The 21,980-nt window shown below is 39.7% G+C and overlaps 2 protein-coding genes across 3 annotated transcripts in view; both read left to right on the top strand.

The window, feature by feature from the left end:
* Nucleotides 1-404: 404 nt before the first annotated feature.
* Nucleotides 405-14,716, top strand: EIF3F (eukaryotic translation initiation factor 3 subunit F). Its single transcript, XM_039360028.1, has 8 exons — nt 405-734; nt 3,367-3,437; nt 6,223-6,302; nt 8,297-8,434; nt 9,120-9,211; nt 10,879-11,015; nt 11,143-11,256; nt 14,449-14,716. Exons 1-8 carry the CDS (start codon nt 443-445, stop codon nt 14,524-14,526), a joined length of 1,002 nt encoding a protein of 333 aa, XP_039215962.1. The 5' UTR covers nt 405-442; the 3' UTR covers nt 14,527-14,716.
* Nucleotides 14,717-16,947: 2,231 nt separating this feature from the next.
* The window catches only part of ANXA7 (annexin A7), a 38,213-nt gene continuing 33,180 nt past the window's right edge, over nt 16,948-21,980 (top strand). Inside the window, exon 1 of one of the 2 annotated variants that reach the window (XM_039360025.1) lies at nt 16,948-17,114. The gene's annotated coding sequence lies outside the window, so the exon portion shown is untranslated. Of the gene's footprint in view, nt 17,217-21,980 lie in introns of both variants that reach the window. The other variant, XM_039360026.1, reaches the window with a different exon arrangement.

The raw sequence follows: 21,980 nt of genomic DNA, 5'->3' as shown, positions 1-21,980 counted from the left end.
GGAGTTGAAGTCCACGCATCTTAAACGTTGCAGAGGTTGAGAAACACAACATGTTAAGTTTATTGAATGTAAATCTCTTTCTTGGCTTCACCTCTGTTACATTACAACAATATTCGTGGATCAGCTCCTCCCGGCAGCCACGTTGACCAAAACGGGAGTTACCGGACTAAAATTAAAATGTTCTTAATATTTTTGAATAAAACATCTTCACAGCCCTCAGGAAAAAAAAAAAAAAAAACCGCGCGAGCCCGCTGAAGAACCAGCCGCACGCTTCACGAAACGATTAAAAAAACCAACAACTCTCAGGGAACTCGCCCCTGATTGGAGGAAGTGGCCCTAGAAAAGCAGCAGGAACAGCCTATTATCAGTTGCTTTTGGGGGGGGGCGGGTCGTCTGTGCTCAGTCGCCGCCCGAGAGGGCTCGCGTTTCCTTTCTCCACAAAATGGCGGCCGCAATAGGGCTCCCCGGCGCCTCGGAGAGCGTCGCAGTCCCGTCTCCGTCGCCTCCGGCCCCTTCTCCCCCCACCGTGCCGTCGATAACTCCTACGGCGGCCGTCCTTACTCCTCAGCCCGCGGCTGCACCGCCGCCGCCGCCGCCGCCTCCTCCTCCCGCGTTGGCGGCGCCTTTTCCCGGCGGCCGTGCAGTCCGGCTGCACCCGGTGGTGCTGGCCTCTATCGTGGACAGCTTTGAGAGGCGCAATGAGGGCGCAGCCCGCGTTATCGGCACGTTGCTCGGTAAGGACCGTCGCTCTCTCCGCTGAGGAGGAGGCGGCTCAACCCGAAGATGCGCTAGCTGCTCTCCTTGGCGCTCCGGAGTGTTTTGAGAGGAGGAAACGGAGCCGAATCCCGGCAGCTCTGCGTATAGTTTGCTAGTATCCTAGCATGGAGAAAGGGTGATGGGAAGGCCGGCCTATGGCAGGGATAGGCAACCTTGGCTCTTTTATGACTCGTGGACTTCAACTCCCAGAATTCCTGAGCCAGCCATGCTGAGGGGAAAGAGTTTCCAAGCTGAGCCATGCTGGCTCAGGGATTCTGGGAGTTGAAGTCCATGAGTCATAAAAGAGCCAAGGTTGCCTGCCCTGGCCTATGGAGAAGACCCTGTTCGGTCACCGGGTGTTCCCGGCTTTTATCCATTCCAGGCACTAGACGGGACCTGCCAATTGCAGAGGTGCAGTGTGGAGCACGCTTTGGAAACTGAATGAGATCCTGGTGTGTTAAATTAATAAAAAAATAAATGTAAATGTTACAATAATAGAATTTAACAGCCTTGAGAGATCCCTTGACCTAATTAATAGGTTAGCGCTAAGGTTCAACCAAGTAGAAAAAGGGACAACAGCACACAAGCCAATTCTATTCAATGTTTGAGTTCTAACGTTGAATTATAATCAAGTTTTAAATGTAAATGTAGTTAAATCTTGGGAGAGAATATTGAAAAAGGGTAAAGCCATGCCATGATGCAACTAGAAACTGAGTTATTAATGGCTAGTATTTTACACAGTATTTTTAAACAAGATTGTAAGGGCCTTCTGTATACAGCACATTATCTAACAAATGAATGACCCTATTAAATTTTAGTCTAATTGCTTAATTTAGTCTAGTTGCTTATACTCTCTAGTCTAGAAATTATGGGCATAAACAGGGTTCTTCTCTATCGCTTGTTACCCGGAATGCTTTTAACTACAGGTGACAGAGTTTAGGTTTGCAAACTGGGGCTTGTGAAACAAGCATTCTAGAATAGGGGTATAGCTCCTCCTTTAAAACTTCCTCAAATTACATAAAAAATTATGTATTTAAAAATAAACAAAATACAGTGAGATAAAAGTACAACTCTATTACTATCTTGATGTAGTGATTAAGCACCAGGCAAACCAGGAAATTGAGTTCTAGTCCCGCTTTGGGCAATCATTCTCTTCAGACTGCATCCAGTGGAACCCTGGATTCTATGAAAGACCTAAGAACCACAGCACAACCCACTTCACAGGGTTGTTGTGGGGACAGTAAGAGGAGAAAAAGCATTAGGTGTATTTGCTTCTGGCACCTTCTACATCAGTTTGGGCAGCCGTTTTCAGAGGGTGTTTAGGGAACCACATGCCATTGCATCACTGAAATAAAGCTGTACAGTTTGATTTGTGTCAATTATTGTAAGATAAAATCCTCATCCCCCTCCTGTTTTCCTCACAGCAATAACCACCCTGTGAGGTGGGTTGGACTGAGAGAGTGACTGGCCAAAGTTACCAGTTGGCTTTCATGTCTAGGGCAGGACTTGAACTCGTGGTATCCCGTGAGACTATTTTTGTAGCATTAATGCATGTTAGAATTTTTCATGTGATTGGTTCAAAGGCAACTTAGTGTTTACAGACTCAAACTGAAAGTGGGGAGATTGCATTTATAATCAGAAAAATATTACTTGAAGTGCAGCTTTATATTTTGTGGCTTTGTTACAGCATTGGATTATTTATCCTATGGTACGTTCATATTACATTTTAATAAAAACAGATAAAAGTACAAAGCATGGAATATAAAATATAAACATATGTCAGCATTGGGTTAAGTTGATGCCTTACATTGCTTCTTTTTCTACATAAAATGCTAGACCTGTATTTTATTGTTCCATTCATTTTTCAGTCAATGTAGATGGGAGTTAAAGCTAGCCCTGATATGCATTAGTTTCCTGAATAGGAACAAAATGTTAAATTTGAAGTAGCAAAATGAAACCAAGATACTTCTTTGATTTGCCACCATGCTTATTCTGTTGCATGTTTATTTATATGTCCATTTCTTAGCTATAGCATCTAAAAGTTCTTAAGTACATTAAATAAAGGAGCTTTGATAGAAGATAGTTCAGTTACAGAATATAGTTTCTAAAATACATTCTTTTTGTATCTTGCTTAGAACAAACGGTGCCTTGTTTTCATTGTTCTCAGACTTCATCCTATAGGCTTAACACACACTTGTAAATCAAGAGTGTTGTAATATCACTATAAAACCATTATCTTCTGCGTATTGTAAGGAGATTGAACTTGAAGGGGTTCAAGTTGTGCTGTACCGTACTTATCAGCAGATATAAATCTAATGCAGTGGTTCTCAACCTTTCTAATGCCGCGACTCCCCATGTTGTGGTGACCCCCAACCACTTATACATCACCTGGTGCCAGGGGCGTGGCCAAAGAAAAGGAGGAAAAAAATGGCGGACAGCCTTGTTTGGCGACCCCCGTGAAATGGTCGTTTGACCCCAAATGGGGTCCCGACCCACAGGTTGAGAACCACTGATCTAATGTCTTCAGTGACAAGTTCTTCCTTGGATGTTCCTAGGTCTTTGCTTGGGAAGAACTTTTCTTAGGAAAATGTTTTTTCTTTAACTTTGTAGGCACAGTTGACAAACATTCCGTAGAGGTTACCAACTGCTTCTCAGTACCTCATAATGAATCAGAAGATGAGGTGAGTATGTGTTATTTTGATCATGATTTTAGCTTTGCCATTAGCTTAAATCCATGGAAGGAGATACTTTTAGGAAAGTACCAAAATCAGAGAATTGGTTTAAGGATTCTGTAATTCTTTGAAGTTGCAGAATCACATTTCAGAAAGTTAAAATCAGGCCTTTCTCCCCTTTCGAACTGGTAAACTCTCACAATTAGCAGTTTTCTTGGTATTATTGCTAGAAGAGGATATCCTAAATTATAGTGCAAATGCTTAGGTGTGATACACTTTTAACAGAATATTTTTTTTATTTCAAAATTCAAATTCAAATAGAGACAAAAACAAACATGACAAACTAGGCAAAAAGAAGAAAAAGAAAAAATAAAGACGTGTACACAACATATGTAAAATCAACCTTAAACCTACATTGTCCACCCTGGCTGAGTGTTGAAAAATATGTCTCAAATAGTTCTAGCATATTCCCCCCTTGGACAGTGGGCCTACAACTAATTATGAACCTTTTCATCCATGCTGACTATATTTGGTATACCGAAGTACTATTTTGTACCATAGTTTCTTAAAATATCTCAAATATAGAAATCTAATATCTATTAATCAAATCAACCCAATATCTGTTAGATATTAAACAAAACTGCTAACTGGTATCCACCCAAAAATAAGCTAATCTTAACAGTCCATTATTGTATTTAACTCGCAGAAATTCCACAAAAGGGTTCCAATACATTATAAAATTGTCTGAAGTATTATCTCTAAGCAATGCAGTTAGTTTCACCATCTCTACCAATTCAGTTTCACAATCAATTCTTCAACTACAGGTATTCCTTTTTCTTTTCATTACTTGGCATGAACACTCCTTGCAGCTATGACCACATATAGAAGTAGAGTTCCATATTCTTGGAGTTTGATTAATTTCCAACAATTATTAGAAATTACTTTATATATTCTTGACAATATATCCAGAAGCAAATACCATCAGTACATCATTTTGTAAAAGTTTTCTTTCAAACGGTAATTCAAAGTAAATCATTATTTCGCACATTATCTAGCGTTATATTATGACCAAAGTTTTTCACCCATTTTACCTTACAGTTCTTAACATAGTCTTCTTCCAAATTTATCCTAAGTAACATTTTATAGACTTTGGAATCAAATGGGCATCCCCAGAGCATAAACTCAATTCCAATTCTGATTTGTCTCCAGCAAAAACAAAGCTTTTTATCAAGTTTAAATCTTTCAAATATTTTATAATAATTAAACCAGTCACAATTAAATCCATTACTTACTAGTTGTTGCCTCACTTTTAGCTTAGGATTCTCTTTCCATATCAATAGATCGCAATATGTCATCCATTTTCATTCGTCTCTTTGATTCATCTATTAACGTCTCTTTCCTGTGCAATGCTTCATGTGGTGATAGCCACAATGTTGTCTTAGTAGCCAATTTTTTATATTTCAACCATGTATGAACAACATGCATCATAGTACAATCTGAGATCTGGCAGGCAGGGAGGGGGGATGACAGGAACCAGAGGGCCATCCAGAGACAATGGTTGAAAGATCCAAGGACACAATCCTGGGAATGGAATGTGAAACACCCATTCAAAAAGGTGCCAAAATGTGGAACTGTTACCAGAACACCTCATTGGAATCTCATTGAACATCACCAAGATGACCAAGTGGTGGGAAATGTCTAGGAGAAGGGAAAATTACCAGGATTATGGGAGAAATTCTCAGATTTGGCTTTGCTATGCTGTAACCACTTGGCTTCAGTTAAAAAAAATATATACTTTTCATTACAAATGAAGTTGAAGATCTTTCTTTCTTGAATATCCAAGCTGGGACAGGCTTATTTTGTACAGATAATCCTCAACTTAACAACCATTTGAAGTTATGATGGTGCGGAAAAATATCTAGCCCTCTGACTTATGGCCAGCCCTCACAACTATGACCATTGGACCATCCCTGTATTCATGTGCTTGGAATTTGGACGCTTGACAACTGCTCACATTTCTGATCAATTGCAGTGCCCTCTAGTCATGTGATCACAATTTGTGACTGTTTTTGCCAGTTTCCGGCAAAATTCTTGGAAGAATGGGTTTGAATTTAATGACTACAGATTTGCTTAATGACCATAATGTAAATGGTCATAAAATTGGTCTGATTTTACTTAATGACTGCAACCATTTATGATGGAAATTCTGGTCCCAATTGTGATTGTACTGTAAACTGAAGACTACCTGTACACATCATGATTTCCATATATGTTATATCTTACGTATTATTCATTTTGTGAGTTTGCTTCTTCCACTGAACACGGAGCTACAGGGATGTAGTTACTGTACTTATGTTAAAAAAAATAATATACGGGGAGCCTGGAGTGAATGGCAGGCATTAGGTTTACTCTTAACCAATTTTCCCATTTAATCAAGTGGAATGAATAGCAGCTACTTATTTATTGATATTATAATGGCATTGGGAGGTGTGTTTATTTCCTTTACCATCGAACGCTGTTCAACATGAAAAAAATTGAATGTTGTTTTTATCCTATATTCATGCAGCCACATAAGTATCTTTTGTAAAGGAATTCAGGGAGACAAACAGACAATACTGTGTGATAAAATTAAAAGTGTGATTTTTTTTGCATCAGAGATATGTTATCAGTCAAAGACAATGTGCTTTCTCTACTCAGAGTGGTGGGTTTAGTCTCAGGTTAACAGGTTTAGATAAAAGGCCTATCAGTGAATTAATGTCATTATTGCAGAATCTCGAATTTTGTTAACTTTCAGGTTGCAGTGGACATGGAATTTGCCAAAAATATGTATGAATTGCACAAGAAAGTCTCTCCAAGTGAAATTATTCTGGGATGGTAAGTCTTCATTCTACCAGAATTTGTCTGCCCAGCTTCTTGAAAGACAGGATTATCTTTAATTAATAGAATGCCATAAAATAATAACAGTTCTTTAAACAGTTATGTCAACTTTGTTGCTCTTGATAGCAATACTCCTCCATTGTTATAGAATTTTGGGAAATACTTTGACTCTCTTTAACAGAATAAACCTTGACTGTTACTTTTTTCCTTCTCATTTAGGGATGTATTGTTCGCTTGCATGATCCTTAAAGTTGATGATAAGTTTTCCATATTCACTGAACCTTTGTTACATATAGCTTTGATCATGCTATCTGTTGTTAGTAATAGATCCAACTTAACCCTTGGAATATCCAGGGATAAAACTGTATAATCACACTAGATTCCGATTGATCTAAAATAGTGTCACAAAACCTTTGGGGATGATAGAGCCTCAGAATCTGTAAGATAGTCTCCAGCAGATAGCATGAACTTGTGCATTTTTCTTTTCTATTACGTTTGTAACATTGCAAATTTGAAAGTATTGTTTTAAATATTTTAGCTGCCATCTGCTTTCCTTTTTTCTGCTTCAGACATAAACATTCTGATGTGCAGTATAACCTTTCTTTAATATATTTATATGGCAGCCCAACTCACACATGGTAGCTTACAGTATTAAAATTCCACAATGTAAAAATCCCTTAACATCTTTCCATAACCTCATAGGCGACAACAGGCAGAACTATTTGATCAGTTCTATGTCACCCTAGGGTCCCAGGTGACTGACAGAACCATGTCTCGAGGTCCTTCCAGAAAAGTATCAAAGTGGGGGCCAATCTTGTCTTTGGGGGGAATGGTATTCCAAAGGGAGAGAGCTACTAGAGAAGGCCTTTTTTCCTGGGTCTCACTAGATGGGACTGTAACATACCGTTGTGGTGGGCCAGAGAGATGTAACTGGGAAAGAGATTGCCATTCAGATGATCTGGCCCCAAGCCATCTAGGGCAGTGGTTCTCAACCTTTTTAATGTCGCGACCCCCAACCAGTCGTAAGTCGAGGACTACTCAACTAGTGCAGCACCGTTTGCAGAATAGGACTTTTGGCGGGCTCAGCAGGGCAGAGACAGCCTGGACAATTCCTATTGGCTTTTGAAAGCCAATAGAATTAGACTCTATTCAAGAGAGTCTATTCTATTGGCTTTCAAAAGCCAATAGAATAAAAGGGAGTAGCACAGCTAAGGAAAAGGGGGAAAAAATGGCGGACTGCGTTGTTTGGCGACCCCCGTGAAATGGTCGTTCAACCCCAAATGGGGTCCCGACCCACAGGTTGAGAACCACTGATCTAGGGCTTTAAAGGTGATAACCAGAAATTTGAATTTGTAAATTGGTAACCAATACAGTTCCCACAAAAGAGATAACATAGGCTGATGCAGTTTGAGCCATCTGAAGCTTCCAAATACTATTTGGGACAACCCCATGTAGTGTGCATTATGGCAGTCCCAACAAGAGGTGACTAGAGCATGAGGGACTGTGAGAAGGGCATGTTAATCTAGGAAAGAGGCTAACAAGTACACAACTTGCTATTGTGCAGGACTACCACCTGCTCTTTGAGCTAGAGCTGTCAGTCCAGGAGAACCTGCAGATTATGTACTGGGTTTGCCTGGGACAGTGCAACCCCATCCACAACTAAAAACAGTAATAAAAAAAAATCCTTTGTTAGTTTGCAAAAGATTACTGAAAATCCCAGGTAACTTTGTATCAGATTCTTGTTAACATTAGGTTTGTCCATTCTGAGAAGAGGTATTGGTAATATTTACTTTGCTAATAGTATTGGATAAAACTAGTTTATTGAATAACATATTAAAATGTCAAGACAATAACTCATATACTTCATGGATACATCACTGACAAATATTGGTCTGTATTTTCAGCATAACAACTTTTAAAATATCCGTATTGAATTAATGGATTCGCTGTGTGCAAATATTGTCTGTCTTAAGCTCATTTTATTTTTGCAGGTATGCAACTGGACATGACATCACAGAACACTCTGTTTTAATCCATGAATATTACAGTCGGGAAGCTCACAACCCAATTCACCTAACCGTGGACACCAGTTTACAAAATGGACGTATGAGCATTAAGGCATATATCAGGTACTTGCAAAAACAATTCATCTGCATTTTGCTTGAAAGAAACAAAGGTAAAAAATGGAATGTTATAGTACGTAAAAAAAAAAGCACAGATCTTATTCCATACTACTATTTAACATTACAGCAGAACAGTTTAGACCAGGGGTAGGCAACCTTGGCTCTTTCATGACTCGTGGACTTCAACTCCCAGAATTCCTGAGCCAGCATGGCTCAGCTTGGAAACCTCTCCCTTTTCCCTCAGCATGGCTGGCTCAGGAATTCTGGGAGTTGAAGTCCACAAGTCATAAAAGAGCCAAGGTTGCCTACCCCTGGTTTAGACTGGTTTAGACGAATATCACATTGCAAAAATAATATTAAAAGAATAAGTTGAGATTCCAAAGTTTTGAGAAGCGCCTGCTTTGATTCTTTTTCTCCTATATGGCATTCTTAAATTTATTCTGGCAGCTATGTACATATAGGGCGTAAATTTATTCTGGCAGCTATGTACATATAGGGCGTAAATTTATTCTGGCAGCTATGTACATATAGGGCGTAAATTTATTCTGGCAGCTATGTACATATAGGGCGTATATGTGGTTACTATTGTGTGTTTTTCAGAATCAGTACTCTAATAAGAATTGAAAGCCACTCTTTATGTATCAAGCCTTATTTGGAATATACGTGCTAAGAAAAATTGTCTCTCTTTTAGCACCACAATGGGAGTTCCTGGTAAGACGATGGGGGTAATGTTCACCCCTCTCACTGTGAAGTCTTCCTACTATGACACCGAGCGGATAGGAGGTAGGCATTATATTATTGATGGATGTAGTCCTGTTTGCTTTTGTCCTGATGATTAGCATAGCCAAGAAGTGAAACCTAGTGAGTGGCTAGACCAGTGTTGGCAAACCTTTTGAACTCAAGAGTGTCAAACATTGAGAAAATGCCTACTTTGACTCTGCTGGGGTGACAAAAGAGACCTCCTCTCTGGACTTTCCTGTTGACGTCAATCTCTGGAAGTCAAGTCAGAGGCCCGCTCTTTTGGGATCTCTGGAGCCTCCGAAAAATTGCATGAGGATGCTTCCCTGATTTGATCCCTTGGAAGCTGCATGAGAGCAAGGCCTTTTTGTACAACTTCCAGAGGTTTGATATGTCACCAAAAACGACATAGCATCTCACAGGTTTGCCATCACTGGGCTAGACATAGTGATAAGACTTGCTTTCCGCGATTGGTTATAGGTTCTGTGCAGTAAAATTAAAGGTCAGTGCTTTGAAATAAAACGTAGAGGGCTAAAGCTGCATCTTCACCCCAGAGGAGAAGAAATAAGAAATACTGTTCCTGACAGAAATATCCTTTTTCCTTTATATATATTTATTAAATATTGACTTAGTCTACTGAAATATATATATTCAGTTATTTCCAATTTGTCAAATGCTGGGCTTAGCAGGTCACATGAGTGCAAACCATGGCCAAGGTAATGATCAGATCTGTCTTACTTGGTGTGGTCTATCTGGCTGGATGACACAATGAATGACAGGAAAGTGGAGTCAGCCCTCACTGTTTGTTTCCTCTTCCTTCAGAAAATCTACAAGCTGATTTTGCTTATAAAGCGGTACTAATACTTTGCGTGATCTTGATTCTATGCCTCTGTTCATACAACCCAGGATTGTGTTAGCTTGTTTTGCTGCTGCTGCACACTGCTTGCTCATAGTCAAGTGATCCTCCACTAGGACTCCAAGGTCCCTCTCACAGTTAACGTTTTTGAGCCATGTCTCACCTAATCTGTACTTCTATCTTTGATTTTCCTGCCTAAATGTAAAACTTTGCTTTTCTCTACATTAAAGTTCATTTTGTTGGATAGGGCCCATTGTTCAAGTTTGTCAGGATCTTTTTGGATCCTGAGCCTGTCTTCTGGGGTGTTGGCTATTCCTGCAAGTTTAGTGTCATCTGCAAATTTGATGAGTTCTCCTTCTATTCCCTCATCTAAATCATTGATGATTAGCTCTGCCCTCTAATAGGGCATTTAAGAACTACATGTACAACTGTCTCAATTTCAGCATTTGCATAAACACTCTTGGTTGGAGACACTGTTAAAGCTTCCTATCAACACCACAGAGGGCAAAGTCTCTTAAGCATGCCATTACCAGTATTTTTCTAGAGACGGCACACTATGCCTATGATAAAAATATTTGGCGTTGATAATCAGTGAGGATAAGTTTTCTTTGTTCCAGACTAAGCATTTCCAGTTCTTTTATACAGTAGGTTCAGTTTCCAGTCCTCTCATCACCTTCATTTGTTGGTGTCCTTTTTAGACTGCAGTACCTAGTATTAAATAGTAGTTGAGTTCCCATTGAAAGGTGGATTATTTTACAATAACTAGAAAGTTAGTGGTTTACTTATCTGAATTATTACTGTAGTGTTTGTGACCATCACTTTGTTTAACCGATTCATGTCTACTCTCTGTTCTCAGTTGATCTCGTCATGAAGACTTGCTTTAGCCCGAATCGAGTGATTAATTTGTCAAGTGATCTTCAGCAAGTGGGGATAGCTTCTGTTCAGATTCAAGATACCCTGAGCACAGTACTACAGTATGCAGAAGATGTGCTGGTAAGTGTGCTGTGGCCAAAATACGCACTGATGGGAAATGAGACTGTGTGTGTGTATTCATTTTTCTGTTGATGTATAATATATCAAAATATTTAAAAAAAACAGCATCTCTGTGCTTTTTGTCTAGTCTGGGAAAGTGACTGCTGACAACACTGTTGGTCGCTTCCTGATGGATCTTGTTAATCAAGTTCCAAAAATTTCGCCAGAGGACTTTGAGACTATGCTGAACAGCAACATCAATGTAAGTCCTTAGAATAGACTTGTAAGTAGTACAAATAAGTTGTATGGATGGGTGAGCTTGTAAATTGTTCAACTTAGTGGTAAGTGTTAATATGCAAGCCTGCATTACATCTCTGGTAGAATAATCTTTAATTATTACTTTTGTCTGATTTCTTAAATTATACAATTTAGAAGTTGCTTTGGGTTAATACAAATTGTTGATATCTTCTTTGGGGAAAATCTATATGCTCTCCAATGAAACAGAAAACAATTATGCTGGAGTCCTAGTGGACGATCACTTGACTATGAGCCAGCAGTGTGCAGCAGCAACCAAAAAAGCTAATACAATCCTGGGTTGTCTAAACAGAGGCATAGAATCAAGATCACATGAAGTATTATTACCGCTTTATAAAACCCTAGTATGATCACACCTGGAATACTGCAGTCAGTTTTGGTCACCATATAACAAAAAAGATGTTGAGAGTTTGGAAAAAAATCAGAGAAAAGCAACAAAGATGATTAAAAGCCTGGAGACTAAAACATACGAAGAACGGCTACGGGACTTGGGTTTGGCTAGTCTAAAGAAAAGAAGAAATAGGAGAGATATGGTAGCAGTGTTCCAGTGTCTGAGAGGCTACCACAAGGCAGAGGGGATCACGTTATTCTCCAAAGCACCAGATGGAAGGACGAGAAACAATGGTTGGAAACTGACCAAAGAGAGAAGCAACCTGGAATTAAGGAGAAAGTTCCTGACAGTGAGGACAATCAACCAGTGGAACAACTTGCCTCCAGAAATCACTTCTTTAAAATCACTGGAGATTTTAAAGAAGAGACTAGACATTCACCTGCCTGAGATGGTATAGGTTCTCCTGCTTGAGCAGGGGGCTAGACTAGAAGACCTCCAAGGTCTCTTCCAGCTCCTATCCTATCGTATCCTATCGATTTGAAAACAGTTCCCTCTTCTATAGAGCAGCCATTTAGTTGAAAAATAAAATAAAATCATTTCATGCTTAATAATCTGCTTGAAAATATTGTTCATGTACATAGTTCAATTTTTTATTAGTTTATCAGAATATAAAAAATAAAGGAAAATAAAAACAATGGAAAACTAGGGGAAGAAAAAAATGGAAGAAGAGAGTGTAGTGTAGAGGAGGAAGAGAAAAAAAGGTGTTGATTTCTGACTGTTTTTAGCACAGTCGAAGATAACATTACAGCCTCAACTTTTTACTTTTACTCAGTAATACTTTTACTTTTACACTAGCCATTTCTAGAACAAGAAATGTATTTAATCAGCAAAACCAAAATCAGAGTTTCATTTTTTCCATCTCAAGCATAAAATCCAGAAGTGGTTTCCCAGTGGAAACAAAATTAGACATGTTCTTTTCATTGAATAAAGCAATCAATTTAATCTTTTTTCCTTGCTGTGGGAAGTAATATATATTTCTGTTTGCACTTATTAATCTTTATAGGCTATCATAATTTATATTAACAACATTCACTATATTCTTAACTTCATATATTTCTCATATATTTAGCCTTTCTAACACTTTCTGGCAACTGTATCTTTGGTTATTATGCACCTTTTTCCATTTCCTTCCATTTTAGAAAGCTCTATGTGTATCCATACTGGTCTCTTTAGATGTTTCCTATTTTTCTTACTCGTAGGAATTCCATCTTTAATGTCTTGTTTTGAAGAAGTTTTTATCATTCCCAGATTCTTTTCTCATTTTAAACTGTTGGACTTTCCACCTGAATTCATTGAAATCTGTTTTTCTAAAATTCCATATACTTGATTTTTCTCCATTCCCTGTCCCTTGATATCATGAAAGATTAATATATCACTTGTTCTTAGAGTTCCAGTCACTTTCACTTTTTCCAGTAGTTCCTCCAAGTTAATTAAGATGATATCTAGGATTGCAGACCCTTTTGTGGAAAAAAGATAAATGTCAGCAGGAAAATAGAAATTTGGCCTCTGATTCTGGATAAGAGTTAGATTTCCATCATTTGTGAAGACGGCTGAAACATTCTGTTGTTACTATCACATGCCTCTTAGGAAATTTGATTGTCTGACAACAAAAATCCTTCTCCATATCTCTGGCCTGAGCAATATTTTCAAGTTCTATACTGCCACAAAGTTTCAGTGATAATCTGTGATATTATATTTCTTCTCTTGTGTTAGGATTTTAAGGTCTCCCCCTTGGCTTCCGATACTGTACCCCAGGGTGTCCAACCCATGACTCTATTGGCTGTATGCAGCCCTTGATAGCTAGCTATGCGGCCCCACAGGATTGTAAAAAATAAAAAAATAAAGGATGTTTGTTATTTATGTACATTAACTATATATTTTATATGCGGCCCAAGACAATTCCTCTTCACTCAGTGCATCCAGGCAAGCCAAAGGTTCAAAAACATGCTCTACACATTTTGTTTACTAAACTTACAAGGTGTAAATGTTAAATAAAGGCTATGACATTGCCATTTAAAACATTGTACCTATACCAGGGATGGCGAACCTTTTAGAGACCGAGTGCCCAAACTGCAACCCAAAACCCACTTATGCATCGTCGAGTGCCGGGTGGGTGTGGCCCATTGGGTGGGCGTGGCTGTGGTGGTAACAGCAGACTGGTTGGGATTAAAAAGTTCAATCAATTCCAACTTTGCAAGATCTTTTTTCCCGTAAGAAGTTGAAATTGACTGATTGATTGAACCTTTTTTTTTTTTTTTGCACATGACGGCGAGGCCTAAAGCGAAAAGGTTTTATAAAACCCAGATGAAGGCCTAGGACTGGGGCGACAGCGCGCGTGCCCACAGAGAGCCCTCTGAGTGCCGCCTCGGGCACCCGTGCCATAGGTTCGCCACCACTGACCTATACAGCTAGTTTTTCCTACCTAAATATAAAACCTTACTTTTATTTATGTTGAATTTCATTTTGTTAGATAGGGCCCAGTGTTCAAGTCTGAAAATTGTTTTGGATCTTGAGTTTTGTCTTCTGGGGTGTAGGCTATTCCTGCTAGCTTAGTGTCATCTGCATATTTGATGAGTTCCCCTTCAATTCCCTCTAGATCATTTATGCCACTAGAATTGGAAGTTTTAAAAATATGTTTGTTTATTGGTATGTGTGAATGGACAAAGTTACAGATTTGTTTCTAATGTTTCCATTGAACAGTGTTGCACAATGTAAGGAATCTTAAATATATATTTTTTTTCTCCTTAGGACCTGCTGATGGTAACCTATTTGGCAAATCTTACCCAGTCACAGATTGCACTCAATGAAAAGATCTTAAACCTGTAATGAAATCTTAACCATCTATTAACAAGACAACCTAAAAAAACAGTGGAACTTCTTTGCACAGTCTAGACTTTGTAATTGGATTCTATCTTCTGAAGTGACTGCTGAATTAATCTTTCTCATCAGTTTTTTTTCCTCTTCTAAGTATAGTCAGAAAGGTGATCATCATTAAAAACGATCAAGGAATTGCTAAGCTCTTGTCTTGCTTGTATATTATTAACATAGTTCTATAAATGTGTAGGGATCCTTGATTTCTACTAGGGAAATATATTTGAATTTGTTTTTGAAAATATTTATCAGCTTCAAGCGCGAAAGAAAGAATAATTTAATTAAAAATAATAAGCTTTTCAAAATGTGATTCAAAATATACGAATAGCCTTGCTTTCTTGTTAGTAAATGACCAAGTTTCTTTCACTTCTACATGGTATGTTTAGGATTTGGATGGGTGTAGGAATAGGCATTATAGGAAAAAAAAGTTAATCTCTGTCGCATTCCCTGTCTTACAGATTACTTTCTTTTAGGAAAGAGACTTGTGGGACTGAAGTTGATAAAAAAAAATAATGAACAACAAGATTTTGTTGAAGTGCAAGGCAGAAGGAGAATTGTTCTCCAATAAACAATGTTTCAACTGTGCTATGAGTGCAGAAAATTAACAAGGCTGTGAAAGCTAATGAATGCATTCTTGTATCCCAGTACCACAACTTGCCAGCAGAAATTGTAGGTCATGTGCTTAGATGAAAATAGCATCCTGAGTCCCGGGAAATTCCTTTACCTGGAGGAAATGTAAACAATGACTGTTCTGTTATGGAGTGATGGTTTCAAGGAAGGAGAGACTCATGAGGGGGAGTTTAATCCTTTTTCTTGAGCAACAGCAGATATCCTTACTTTAAGGATTTTCCTTTCAGGAGAAGATGCTTGGGAACTTGGCTATCTAGTGAGAAAGTGGAAGATGGTCTAGTCGTGATTAATGCAGGGATGAAGTCTTACGTGAATAATAGTTCTACTGTGGATTGACGCTCTATAGATGTGTTTGGAATTTGAATTATAAACCAAACATTATTTCCCTGTACACAGCTCCTGATGTAGTAATACTGCCAGATAGGGGAATAGAATTGGCATCTTGGTCTTAAAGATCTGGTCTTGTTCAAGATTTTTCTCTTCCGTGATGAATATAAGTGGGAGGTACTATTGCTGGCCCTTTCCACAGATACTGATTGACTGCTATGGGAACAGAACGCTAAACCAGATGGTGTTTAATTTGGTAATGCCTGCTTCTTTGCCTTTGATCCATGGTCACATGATCGAAATTCAGATGTTTGGCAACTGGCATATATATATATATATATGATCATGTGATAATCTTTCACAACCTTCTGACAAGCAAAGTTACTGGGGAAGTCAGATTCATTGAATAACTGCAATGATTCACTTAATAACTTAGAACTAAGGAGAAACTTCCTGACAGTTAGAACAATTAACCAATGGAACAACCTGCCTCCAGAAGCGGTGAATGCTCCAACATTGGAAGTTTTTAAGAAGAGACTGGACAGCCATTTGTCTGAAATGGTACAGGGTTTCCTGCCTGAGCAGGGGGTTGGACTAGATGACCTCCAAGGTCCCTTCCAACTTTATTATTATTATTATGGATCATTGCACAGTCAGCCAGATGTTCAAACTGGATTTGGCATTTTTGTCTACCTATCTAGTCCTTACCAAGGACCTGGGATAGGCAGATGTGGATGTTTGATGTTATTACAGATATCGTCGCAGGATGAAAGCAGTTCCTAGTTGTTGTTATTATTATTTGCAAGAAAGATGGTAAAATGGGGCAAAACAACTCTCTCGCTTAGTAACAGAAATTTTGGGTTTAACTTTGGCTGTAAACTGAGGACTACCTGCACATCTGATTCAAAACCTTGATGGCACAGCATTGCCAAGAAGAGCAGATCTATAGCTATGTGCCAAGTGTGCTTTTATTTCAGTGGATTTCCCCCTGGCTCCCTTGCAAAAAAAGAAACAACAACAACATTTAGATAAATCCTCTTTCCTCGGTTTAATAGAATCTATTCACGCTGAAGCAAAACGTAAAGTTTTCATCTCACTATAACAAGCAAAATTGCGGGCGGCCAATTACGCATCCTTAGCTTGACCAGACAAGTGCCCCTTTCTCTCCCGAATGGGGGAACGCAGGGCCTAAAATCACAGGGTGGATTCCCGATCCAGCACCTGCTTTTTTCCCAAGAGAGGGTCTGCGGCAGCGCTGCACTCCTTCGAGGACGATGAGCGCTCCAAGTCGCTGTCCCAGAGGAGAGGGAGCGCAGCCGGCCTCTCCGCGCTCCTCCGCGCCGGGGCGAGGACGGGCAGGGATGCGGAGCCGAATGCCGAAGTTCGTATTTCCGGAGGCGAAGCCGCCGGAGCCGCTTTCGCTTTTCGCGTTGCCCAGAGAAGGCGGAAGGCAGGCGGGGGCGGAAACGTTCCTGCCCTCGGACCAGGAAAGGGCGGAACAGGCTCGCCTCGCCCGTCTCCATTTTGCTCTCCTAACTGCGCGTTGGTGGTCGGAGGGGACGCCGGGCTTCTTAGCCACATTCCAGGCGAGTGCAGGGATAAGGGAGGCCGAGCCGGGAAGAAGGGCTCCGTCTGAGGCGGCAAGAGACCATCCCTTGCAGAGACGGCCGTTTTCCCTCCTTTTCCAGGTTTCTCTCACAGGGCGTGTCCCTGCCTCTAGTTTGCTGGATCTTTGCTTCTTTAATAATAATAATAACAATAATGATGCTATTTTATGGGAGGGGGGAAATGTCCCAATTAGTGGGGCTCGGGTGCCTCCTTCTGTAAACAAGCTAATGCACTCCGCTCCCTGTTTCCTTGTTTCCATTTGAAGCTCCCTTCGGATCAGTAAGCAGACTTTGTGAATATAGTCATTCATGAAGTGAAAATGTGGAATAAAAGCGCCTGAAATTGTGCACTAGTCAGTCAGTGCAGAGGTGAAAACGATTCAAGGCCTTTTTTTTTTTTTTTTGCTACTCTTGAGTTTGCCGCTTTTCTCTTAGCGGCTCGTTATATAAGGAGCAAATTAATGATAGCATGCAAAATTGAAGCACTTAACAAGACAGTCTATTCTTGAGTTTGCAGCTTTTCTCTTAGAGGCTCGTTATATAAGGAGCAAATTAATGATAGCATGCTAAATTGAAGCACTTAACAAGACAGTCTTCTCTCTGTGTTTTAATCTTTCTCCTTAATTTGACCTATGGTGCTGGCAGCTAGTAGAAATCAGAATGCGTGAGTCATTAATCCCTTCGTTGACAATATGCTGGTTTCTGCTTCCTTAAAATACAGTACATAGCTGCTCTAAGACAGGTCAGCAGCCTTCTTTAGAGTAGGTTGTTTCCCTAGAGACGTTGTGGCAAATAAATTTTATAAATAAATAAGGTGACCAACTTTTTTACAATGAGAAGGAGGACACAAATAAATTGTGCTGTGTTGTGTTTTGGTAAGAAGTAAACAAAGCCACTTGCCTGCAGCGCACTCTTGTGCGCGGTGCACTCTCTCAAAACAATTCTCCTGTGCGGAGCGCATGCATCTCATAATCACGTCTAACCACACTGTACCGAGCCTTGACGAATTGTCATGTCAAATACAAATATGTCACATCACACGCAACGGATCGGATTGGCATCGATTGAATACGGAGATTTACAGATTAGTCTTCAAATATCGAAAAGGAGGACATGTAGGAGGACACTTTTCAAGAGAGGACAGAACTTACAAAAGGAGGACGGTTGGTCACCGTAAAATAAATAAAGTCGATCTGTGAATGCATGGAAACGCCTTCGCACATCCATTCTGTTCCCTTCAGGAAGTTTTTGAGCTAAGGGAGATAATTTTCCTCACTCCCAGGAATTTGATTTCCAGCTGTTCTGGGAAATACAGATTTCAGCAAATGTCTATGGAAAGTCTCCAACATCCAGATCATGGTTGTCCCAAAAGTATTTTGTCAAAAGGACTTTTTTTTTCCCCCCTTGAAGATGTTTGGCTTCTCATTCAACCAAGAAGCTTCTTCAGTTCAGTTTTCAGCACCAGCCAAGGGGAAAACATTGTGCTCTTCTTAAGCAGAGCTGCTGAAAGTCCCCACTTCTCTGCTACAATTTCTTCTCCATTGGTAGACTGATCTACGGTACTTGCTAGCACAGTGTTTCTCAACCTTGACAATTTTAAGGCATGTGGACTTCAACTCCCAGAATTCCACAGCCAGCAATGTTGGCTGTGGAATTCTGGGAGTTGAAGTCCACATGCTTTAAAATTGTCAAGGATGAGAAACACTGTGACAGGAAAACCAGATAGGCCTGCTTGCATTTTTCTGAGGGCACCATGCAAGCTACAGATTGTCCAACTTTTTCTTAAGACATTTCTACCACTGGGGTAGCTGCCAGTGAATTTTATATCATAAACAAATTGCACAGTGTACTTCAGTTATGCTGGCTCTTGGAAGTACTACAGTTATAGCAGCCTTTCAAGTTAATTTTTATATAATGCTTATATAAAAAAATATTTTAAATATATTTATGGAGAACTAATACTGATAATGCAAACCTTTTTTCCAGAGGAATTTCGCTGATTGAAAAAGATTGAAGAGGCCTGAGCAGGATTAGCCAATCGCTTAATATTTCATCAGTTTGACCATTCTTTGCACCTGCAGATAGAGCCAAGAAAGAGGATTAATTATAGAATTATAGAATTTTGACCAGAAGCCAGAATTGAAATTGTTCATCTTCTAATGCAGTTTATCTCCCCACTTTTTTACAGGCTGCATAAGAGAAAGAGCTTTTTCCCCTCAGCTCTGTCTTCAGGCTGAGTACCAAAACAAAGCATAGGAAAGAAAACCAAAGGTTTGAAGGAGAAGGGAAGAAAACTTAAAAGATCAAGGAAGCAAGGTGTAGCAAGCAAGTTGCTACTACAGTTGCAGCGTTCTGTGGCCAGTCAGCTGCTTGAAACACACTACTATGACCGTGATCAGGTTAAAGAACTCCGTTGGCTTTTCTCTGCCTCCTTAGCCAATCAAGTGGCACTCGCCATTCCATATATACCCACACTCTTCACAATTTTTGTGTCAGGTCTTCCCCAGTCAGGAAAGTAAGACTTGTGCCTCCATTTGGTTGAGGTAGAGCAGTGGTTCTCAACCTTTCTAATGCTGTGACCCCATAATACAGTTCCCCATGTTGTGGTGACCCCCAACCACTTATACATCACCGGGTGCCAGGGGCGTGGCCAAAGAAAAGGGGAAAAAAATGGCGGACCGCCTTGTTTGGCGACCCCCGTGAAATGGTCGTTCTACCCCAAATGGGGTCCTGACCCACAGATTGAGAACCACTGATGTAGAGGAACGTCTACTGAAAGAAACGGGTTGCAGTAAAGTCAGACGGAATCTGGTGTTCCCGCTCAAAATACAAAGCTATTCTTTCCTTTTCCCACTCCCTCCCCCCCATGACTAGTCCCTTGGCCAGCCAATGCGATGCCCGTAAGATGTTTTGAGAAATTCTGAGGTGTCAAACTGGTAACATTCCATTCTCAGGGCAAACGGCCTTGGACGTTACAGCAGTAGTACCCAATAAACCCCCCTTCCCTCCCCCTTTCTTAATGGCAGGACAGCAGCAAGGCACATGCCGGTGATGGTGGACCTGATATATTGCCCCACCTTGAACACAGACGCTAGTCTTGCAGAGCAAAAAAATAATAAAAGGGAGAGAGAGGGAAGCACAGGATAATTAAATGGCAAGGTTACTGGGACACTGATTATGGAAGCATTTTAGGAGTCTGGCGGCTTTAACGTAGTCAACCCACTCAGTTTCGGAAGGGGGAAAGTCCATGCGAGTAAATACGGTATCTTCGGTGCTTACGGGAATGAAATTACATCTTAGATGAGCCCCACAGTACCTCAATCGCCCGAACCCCCTCATGATCGGAGGTGAACACTTCTTTAATTTTGAAGTGTTCACCTCCGATCATGAGGGGGTTCGGGCGATTGAGGTACTGTGGGGCTCATCTAAGATGTAATTTCAGGTTTGAGGAGGCTGCAATGGAATACTGGGTGGACTCACCAATGAGGATGATTTGCAACTAATAAAAGTGCTAAAATGGAGGGAGAAAAGTGAGGTTGCGCCTTTGTCAGATTTCCATTGTTGATGTAAAATGGATTAGAACAGTGGTTCTCAACCTGTGGGTCGGGACCCCATTTGGGGTCGAACGACCATTTCACGGAGGTCGCCAAACAACGCAGTCCGCCATTTTTTTCCCCTTTTCCTTAGCTGTGCTATTCCCTTTTATTCTATTGGCTTTTGAAAGCCAATAGAATAGACTCTCTTGAATAGACCGGTTGGGGGTCACAGCATTAAAAAGATTGAGAACCACTGGATTAGAAGTAGAATTGATTGTTCTTTAGTATAATCAGCACAGAAGGAGAGACTTTTAATCCTCTTTTAAAGTTCCATGGCAAACTGTCACTTGGATTATGCCGTTCCTACCATTTTTACAATATTTCTCATCTATGTGGCTTTGCAATGCAACTTAAAGTTTGGAATACCCAATGTATTCTCTTTTGAGTTGTTAATAATAATAATAATAATAATAATAATAATAATAATAATAATAATAATAATAATATATTAATGCATTTATTTATTGATACTAATATTGGATAGATGAAGAAAAATGACAAATTTAATCTAAACCTGGCTATGTGACTAACTATACTTTCTTAAATTATATGCTATCCAATTCATCAAATCTGGGCTGTTTACAATTATAATTGTAATTATATATGCGTGAAAGCCTTGGTTTGTTATTTTCATGTATTAAGGAATATATATTTGAACTGTTGATGAAAATACAGATGAAATAGATGTAATAATGCTAATAATAAAACACACATTCATTTTCCTGCCATAAAAATCTAAATCTAAATTTATCTTCTGGTTATCTTTGGTGACTTGGACATCAAAGTTAATCCTACTTAGTTTGAGAAACTAAACTCCCAAATACAATAGATAAATTGTGATGTTTCAAGTACAGGAATCATAAATACAATCTTTTCTTTAATTTGGGGATACGCAGTGTCCATAGGGCAGGGGCAAGGGAGCCAGGTGGATGTCAGCAGTTGTACCATGATACCTACCCCCATTTTCCTTGGGTCATGATGTTGCATACATGCCCCAAAGAGTGAAGCTCTTCAGTATCACAGTTGTTGCAGACTCTGCCTGTTTAAAACCCATATTAAAATCTTTTGAATAATGACCGGATAAATCTGACAGCCAATTGTGGTTAAAGTGTTTTATTAAAAGCAAGAAAATGTAAGTTCTGGTTTTCTCTTAAGCATGAAAACATCTGGATGACTTTGGGCCAGTTAATCTTCACAAGCCTTTTACAGGAAAATAGACATTATGTATGAACTGTATGCAGGGGTAGGC

Source organism: Crotalus tigris, unplaced genomic scaffold (assembly GCF_016545835.1).
Source record: "Crotalus tigris isolate CLP2741 ecotype Arizona unplaced genomic scaffold, ASM1654583v1 scf7180000019147.1630427, whole genome shotgun sequence".
In the NCBI taxonomy this organism is placed as follows: domain Eukaryota; kingdom Metazoa; phylum Chordata; class Lepidosauria; order Squamata; family Viperidae; genus Crotalus; species Crotalus tigris.
Note: the sequence above shows the minus strand (reverse complement) of the source record. Positions and strands in the feature narration are given on the sequence as shown.

Excerpts from the sequence above, each read along its gene's own strand:
- EIF3F (XM_039360028.1), top strand. The coding sequence starts at position 443 with ATGGCGGCCGCAATAGGGCTCCCCGGCGCCTCGGAGAGCGTCGCAGTC. Across the intron at positions 735-3,366 it reads CGTTATCGGCACGTTGCTCG|GCACAGTTGACAAACATTCC; the intron begins GTAAGGACCGTC and ends TTAACTTTGTAG. Across the intron at positions 11,257-14,448 it reads TGCTGAACAGCAACATCAAT|GACCTGCTGATGGTAACCTA; the intron begins GTAAGTCCTTAG and ends TTTTCTCCTTAG.